Source organism: Bison bison, unplaced genomic scaffold, assembly GCF_000754665.1.
Source record: "Bison bison bison isolate TAMUID 2011002044 unplaced genomic scaffold, Bison_UMD1.0 scf7180017864223, whole genome shotgun sequence".
In the NCBI taxonomy this organism is placed as follows: Eukaryota; Metazoa; Chordata; class Mammalia; order Artiodactyla; family Bovidae; genus Bison; species Bison bison.
The window spans coordinates 3,016,423-3,024,013 of record NW_011494795.1 but is presented as its reverse complement, the minus strand read 5'-3'; the positions used below and the strand labels follow the sequence as shown (position 1 = coordinate 3,024,013).

Below are 7,591 nucleotides of genomic sequence, written 5' to 3'. Positions count from 1 at the left end.
AGGGCTGGGGTGCAGGCAGGGCCCTCTGCAGCAAGGAGCTCCGCTGACCTCCCGGGGGCCTCAGCCGGGCACCTTCACTGCAGGTGGACTTGTGGGGCGGGGGCCTCAGGACCCTCCCTCAGGGGTCACAGCTGTGGGCAGCCTGGGACCCAGAGGGTCAGAGGCCCTGTGACCACTGAGCCTCACTTGGGAAGGGCGGTGGAGAGCGCGTCACTGAACCTGGACCTTGTCTGCACGGCTTAGGTGTCAGGTGGGAAAACGTCTCTCTTTATTCTCACGGGTAGACTTTTCCAACTTTTCCATCTGTTGTATTTTTTAAGAAGGGGGTGAAATAAACTTTTTCTTACGTGTTGTGATAGTTGTGCTTGAAGGAAGCCTAGGGGTGAGGACTGTAATTGTCTCAGCCGTAGCCAGTAAGAAACCCAGGGCTAGGGTCGGAGTGGCCGACTGTGGGCGTCCGTCCTTAGGAGGAGATGGCGCCTGCGTGCATTACACACACAGACTCACACACGACTTGCACGTGGCATCAATTAGCAGTAAACGCTGCACGGTGTCTGCCTTTACCGCGTGGAACCTCGTTTTAAATAGCAGAGGGTCGTGCAAAACAAAAACCCTTAAAGCTATCTGAACCAATCCTATGAACTCAAAGGGGAGGGATCTAAAAAAAAGTGTATCAGAGGATCTGAAACGCTGCCGTCCTCAGGGCGGGGAGGCTCCAGGGCCGGGGCTGGACAGGAAGCATAGGGACCACCCAGCATGCCAGGGCGTGCCCCGCTCAGGGGTGTCCCTGAATCTGCAGTGCGGGGGACAGAGGTTCTGTCCATCAAAATCGGTAGGAAAGAAAAGGGCAGAATAAACTAGAAACTGCAACAAGAAACAGAGCCTCTCTCCTACCCCCCAGGCAGGCCCCCAGGGTTCAGCCCTGTCCTCACCTCCCTTCCTGACAGCACACAGCTCCCCGAGTTCCTAGCACTCTGGTCAGTTGAGGCCTCGTTTTGGGAACGGTCGGGGCAGAGGGCCGCAGGCTCGCTGCTGGAGGAAGTGATCAGTGTCATGGTTCAGCCCGGGGCCCGGACGGACGGGCCTGTGCCTCGGGGACCCTGCGTGCCTGGCCGGTCACCTGCCCCATCCAGGCCACGCGGGCATCTGAGCGGGTCCACCTTCACTCTCAGATCGTTAGTTCTACAACCGTGAGGTGAGTTTAAAGATGTCTCCACCTGTGGGCGTCAGGAGAGCGGAGCGAGCACTGATACCCTGGAAATATGGGGTCCAGTCCCAGACCCGCACAGGAGACAGAATCTGGCAGTAAAGCGACTCACACGACTGTCTGGTTTCTCAGTGTTTGTGAAGGTGATGCTTAGTAGTCCAGTGTCATCCGGGTGGGCTTGCTGGGCTCCTCTGACCAGAGGGATGCACGTGGATCCTGGGGATGTGGCGAGTCCACTCCAGTTTCCCAGGCTTGAGTGTCTGCGTCTGACGGGAAGAACGACCAGCCACGGCGCTTTCAGCGCGGGGACGGGGGGTGGGGGGGTCCAAGGACTCAGAAGTGGCGGGAGAGCACGTTGGGGGCTGCGGCAGACCTGCCCTGCAAACCCCTGGGCTCTCATGGTGAAAACGTGGTGATTCCCGCTCATGGGAGGAAGCGCCCTTGCTGTGTGCGCTGCCCACTGGCGAGTGAGGGCAGAGAGCTGTCCCCTCCTGCAGGGGTCCCGAGTTTGGGACCGAGACCAGCCAGAGGTCACGGAGAACAGACTTCCCTGAGCATCCGGGTCCCCCCGGTGCCGCCCGGGTTCAGGGACTGAAATTGAAGGGTGCGAGTGTGGACAGCAGAGCGCCTGGAACCGGGCGCCCTGCCCTCCCACAGTTCCGAAGGCCAGCATCCAAGGTCAAGGTGGTAGCTGACTGCAGACACAGGGAAGCCTGCTGCCTGCCTCTTCCCAGCCTCTGGCGGCCGCGGCAGGCCTTACCGCTCCTTGGCTTCTAGACGCTTCCTTCAGTCCCGACCTCTGCCTTCGCGTGACATTCTGTGTCCAAATGTCCTCATCTTATAAGAATCTTTGGGTCTTTTTCTAGTCTCAGCATTTGTTAAATAATTGCTAGATTCTATATTGCCTCTTAAAATGTGTTTTGTCTTCACGATGCATCACGCTGAGCATCTAGGTGCCCGTGTGAATCAATTATCACATCACCCGATGGTGTTCACGAGCCCCAAGTCTGCCAATTTGTTTGCAGGCAATCTTCAAGCTCGAAGATTCAAGCCCTTCAAGCTCGAAGGCCATCCTGTTGTCTTGGTGGCATTGAAAAGACCCGGAAAGGATTGGTCTTGGCATTTTGAGGGGTGGGGGAGTTAGTCCCAGGCTCACGTCTGTGGGTCTCAGGACCGTGCACACCTGAGATTCCACGTGGGGTCAGTTCCTGGACGTGTGATTGCTGCATTAAAGATCTGGGCAAATAGAACGGAACCGCCCTCTGGGAAGCCTGCCATCGCCGTAGAGTGCTCCCTTCCACCGGTGCCCTCTTCCTAACTTGGTTACATCTGCAGAGACCCAAATCCAGATGAAGTCACTTTGCGGGGACCAGCAGTTAGGACTCAGCATGTCTCCTAGGGGGGCACAGTTTAACCCACAACAGGGGGGCTTTCCTACAGTAGCTGTGGCGTCCACTCGGGCACCAGCACGCTCTTGGTCCATCTGTCCAGCTGCAGTTTGGGAGGTTCGGTCCTGACCTGCTGAGGACCATAGAGGGGGGAGCAGAGCCCATAGCCCCCAGCACTGGGGTGAGTGTCGTGGCCTTATTGGGGTTCCAAGTGGAGTGGGATGGCCTTCCTTCCACAGACAGACCTGTCACCCAGCTGGGGATGCCCTCCCCAGGCTCACTAATCAACAGAAACCAGCCAAAGGGGGAGGGGCAGTCGGGCCGGGCCCTCCCTGAGCAGCAGCGGTACGCAGAGGGAAGCGGTTGCAAGGTCCTGGACTCACACACAGGCTCAGACTCCCCCACCGTCCGACCTTGTCTCCGAGCCGCCCGTCAGCCACCTTCCGCTGGGTTCTTAGGAGTCAGGCCCTGCCCCACCGTCGGCCGCTCTCACGCCAGCTGAGGTGGCAGTGGGTGTTTTAGCCCTACGCCTGTCAGGCAGGGGGCCCACATGGCACGCAGAGGGGTCAGTGAGGGTCCCAGCGAGACGGCCATAAGCCCGGGTGGACGGGAGGGTCGGGGACTGAAGGGACAGGGTGGGTCAGTGGTGGACGACGCAGGGCTAGGCCGCATCCACGGCCCCCTTCGGTTCTGGGTCTGCCGGAAATGGGCAACTTCCTCTCTATCTGTGACCTGGGCCACAGTCTCCAGCCCCGGCCCTGGGGCTCGGGTGTCCAGGCTGGACAGGGAGACATGGCCATGTCCACGCACACAGGACCAGGAGGCCTGGGTTCCATCCCTGGACCCCGTCATTCCTCATCAGTGGGACACCTGCCTGTCCTCTTGCCAACAACCGAGGCCCCTCTAGTTGTCTTGAACCAGTGACGCCCCGCCTGTCCACACAGCCAGCCAGCATGCAGCCAGGCCCCTGACCGTGCTGTCTTTGCAGCCCCCAAGGGACGAGAGCCTGAACGGCCTCCTGCAGGGCTACCGGATCTACTACCGTGAGCTGGAGTACGAGGCGGCCCCCGCCACCGAGTCCAAGACACTCAAGACGCCCTCGGCTCTGCGGGCCGAGCTCACAGGTGAGCCCCCCACCCCCCGACCCCACGGCAGGGAGGTTCCCATAACCACCACATCTGCCCACCCCAGGCCTGCTGGGAACAGCCGTGGGGGCCGGAGGGGGTGCAGCTCTGCCCCCTCCCCAGCATCCCGACAGTGTGCAAGGTCCAGGGCACAGCAAGGGCACCCAGGAAGGCTGCCTGGAGGAGGAGCCATCTGAGGGGGCCGTCAGGGTAAAAAGGATGTCACGGAGGACGTGAGAGGAAGAGGGTGACGCAGGGCCCGGCACAGCTCAGTGGGGGGAGGCAGGGGTCAGCCGGCCAGGGCAGGGCTAAGCCATAGGGGCCTGTGTGCCCTGGAGGAGGAGTAGTCGGGCCTCCGGAGACAGCGGTGCCGCCCCACGCGGAGCAGGCCCGGGGTGCTGGGGCCTGTGGAGACCCGGCCTCCCTCTCCCTGCTCATCTGCCCTGAGCCACTGTCCCCTTCTGCTCTCTATTGGGGGAAGGCTAAGAGATGACCCCCAGAACCATCAGAGAAGACACCTGGGCCCCTGGCACCCGCGTGGTGGGGGCGGGGCAGGGCAGCCAGGGCACCGGGTCCAGCTCTGCCTGGGCCTCTTCGTGCGGGTCACACACACTGCGCTCAGCCCCTGGCGCCCCTCTGGGGTCAGCAAGGGGCTACAGCTTGGCCCCGACCCCACCGGGGGAGGACCTGGCTCCGCTGAGACCCGCACTCACAGCGTCTCCCCCGGTGCCCCTTGCCGATGCCCAGCGAGCCGTGACTGTCCCTCTGGGCTGAGTCACACACACCCTGGAATAAGGGGGTGCGAGGGTCTGTGCACCTGCTCACTTTTGGCTGGTCATCCCCGCTGGCTTGGGGCACTCACCTGAGCATGTGATCAGACGCGGTTGCCCCGGGACCAGCCAGTCCTGTGGCCCCCAGTGCCGCTTTGCGCTACATTCTGCCAGATGCCAATTAGATCCGTTTAATCAGAGGGGAGACACTCCTCCCCCTTGTGGGCCCGGGGCCTGGCTGGATCAGGAGGCTCTGCGGGGGTCCCGGTGAGCAGACAGGCGTGTGGTGGCTGCTCTGGAGGCAGAGCAGCTTCCCGGCCAGGCCTCCTTCCACGTCTGCGGCCCGTCCTGGCGCTGGCTGTCCCCACACTGACGGCCTGTCTGCTCGCCCCCCACAGCCCAGAGCAGCTTCAAAACCGTCAACAGCAGCTCCACCGAGACAACCTACGAGTTAACACGTGAGTGACTCTGCGCTCAGCTGGTGCAGCTGGGCAGTGCCTCTCAGCCTCTCGGCGGACCGAGTGAAGACCAGCTCGGATTCCCAGCTCTCGTTCCTGGAGCCCCCCACCCCGTCCCACTAAAATGCGTGATGGGCCAGAACCACCGAAAGGGAGTTTCTAGAAACACAGGCTGGGCAGGGGTTCCCAACAGCCGTTCTCAGAGTTTGGGACAGAAAGTCGGGGCAGCGCTCTTCTCTGACGCTGTCGGCTTGTTTTTAGCCCCCTTTTTAGCTGTGGATTTACCTTCACCCTGTTATGTGCACACACTGCCGTGCGCCCGTCCCCACCGCCCACCTCAGAACCCTCTCGCCCCCAACCTGAGACTCTGCCCCACTAAACACGCACGCCTCCCACCTCCCCCAGCCCCACCCCGGGCGCCCACCCCCACCTTCCTGTCTCTGTGACCCCGGCCCCTCCAGGGACCTCGCAGCAGGGGACTCGCCCAGCGGGCCCCTCTGTGTCCGCTGGCTTCAGGCCTAGCGTCCTCCTCACTGCAGCGTCGGGGTCTCCCTCGTCTCGGGGTGGGGGGCGGACATCACACGCACATGTCCAGCATTTGTCCATCCGGCCTCTCTCCTTCTTATCAAATCTTGGTGCTGCCCCTTGGATTCCAGCCAGGGTGGGTTTCAGTGACCGAGTGCAAGACTCAGGGACCAAGCTGCAGTTCAGTCCAGTGCAGAGGTCGCTGGATCAGAAAGCGGGTAATGGAGGGGAGGAAGAGCCAGGCTTGCCAGGCCCCGCGGGTGCCAGCGCTCTGCCAGCTTGTCCCCCATCACCCCGGCCACCACCTGGGACAGCCAACCAGCCCGGCAGCGGGGGCGGGGTTCCCGGAGCTGTGCCCTCCCCCTGAAGCTCTGCGTCATCCATCGCGGGCCGGCCCGCCTGCCCCTCCCCGCCTCGCTGCTTCCTTGTCTTTCCACCGACTCCCTCCTGGGCCGGGCATCTCCCAGAGGTGGCCTCTCCAAGAGGTTGGGTGAAGAGTCAAGTGCAGGCTGGCCCCAGTGACGAGGGCTCCCTACCCGGGTCTCCGCCCAGGCCTTTCAGTCTCGGGTTAGGAAGCATGGAAGGGGCGCCCGGGCCACACGCCGGCTTCCACTCTGGTGCGTCTCTGTGGATTCCTGGCAATCACACGAGGCCCCAAGTTGAGATGAAGCCGTCTGGTGGTTTCTCAGCAGCAGAGCTTGACCGCGGGGGCAGGATCTTGGCCGTTAAATGTATCTATGTTGGCAAACCAAGGCCCGTGAGGTCTGAATGGCCACATCCTGGGAAGAAAAGGGCATGAGACGCCAAGTGCATCGTGCAGGCCAGGCAGCCACACACGAGCTCTGCACTACTCGATGTGGCGGGAACAGCTAATTTTTTAAGCCAGAACTTTCTGGAAGGTTCTCCCAGTCACATGACTGTCCAGAGGCCCCACGTATGTGTCTGACTGCCTGAGCGCATGGTCCCTGCAAACCGTACCTCCCAGAGAGGACCCCGCTCTGCAGAGGTCAGTGAATGTGACCCCCAGGCCCTCCCGCCATCATGTCACAGAAGGGGTCAACGACTGGCCCGCGTGGTCGAGCGGCGCCAGGGTCTTGCTGTGTCCGCTCTTGCTCTCCAGGAGAGGTTCGGGACCAGAAGGCAGGCCCAGGTCAGGCTCTGTGTCCTGGACTCGCTCCCTTAGACGAGGAGCTGGTTGCCACCTTACCCCGAATGCAGGACGGCCATGACTGCCTCACCAGGGTCACGGGCGGGTAGGGGGCACTGCCGGGCGGGTAGGGGCACTGCTGGACGGAGGGTGGCCGGCCCCTCACAGGCTTCTCTCTGCAAGAAAGGGCTCCCTTGTCCCCCCAGGGGCACTGGTCACAGAGGGAGCTTTCTAAGAAACGGCGGGGCTCCTGCCTGCTGACCCTGTCCCCTCGCCCTTGCAGATCTGAAGAAATACCGGCGCTACGAAGTGGTCCTGACGGCTTACAACGTCATCGGCGAGGGCCCGGCCAGCGCGCCTGTGGAGGTCTTCGTTGGCGAGGCCGGTGAGTCCTGCCTGGAGCTCGGGGGCCAGCAGCGTCCCCCTCGTCGAAGGTCAGGTTATGGGGGTTCAGGAGGCTTCTGGTCACGCTGGGAAGAGTCCTCGGCCAAGGGCTGGGTGTCCTGGTGGCCCCGGGAGTGATCAAGTCTTGCTTTTGAGACACAGGGGTGTTTAAGGTCTGGAGGTATCGGATTAATCAGGACATGCTCCAGGGGAGCCGTGCTGTCGTCCCCGTGGGGGTCCAGGACTGCGGGGTCCTGGGTGGGGGGAGGGGAACTGCTGTCACTCACCGTCTCTGGCCAGCCTGAGCTCTGGCCCCGGCCCCGAGTCAGCCTGACCTTCCCTAACAGCCGCTCCCCCATCTCCGAAAGCCACACAGATCCATGTTAGTCCCCGTTTCAGATACGATCTGGCCCCTGGGTTTGTTTTAAGAACTGTCCCCTCTGTGGGGCTGATGCACAGGGAGAGGTCGTATCCCACGTTGAGGTCGGAGTGTTGCCTTCACCCAGCCCCCCGCTGCCCTGGAAGGAGGGAGTCGCCCGCCCTCAACCTGCAGAAACACCCCCTGCCCGCGGACACACGCATACACAC

The 7,591-nt window shown here is 62.3% G+C and overlaps 1 protein-coding gene across 1 annotated transcript in view; it reads left to right on the top strand.

Moving 5' to 3' along the window:
• Window positions 1-7,591, top strand: part of SDK1 (sidekick cell adhesion molecule 1) — a 478,174-nt gene that overhangs the window by 436,426 nt on the left and 34,157 nt on the right. Inside the window, exons 33-35 of the mRNA XM_010845804.1 lie at window positions 3,584-3,719; window positions 4,888-4,947; window positions 6,903-7,053. Coding sequence (XP_010844106.1) covers window positions 3,584-3,719; window positions 4,888-4,947; window positions 6,903-7,053 — 347 coding nt within the window. The remainder of the gene's footprint in view (window positions 1-3,583; window positions 3,720-4,887; window positions 4,948-6,902; window positions 7,054-7,591) is intronic.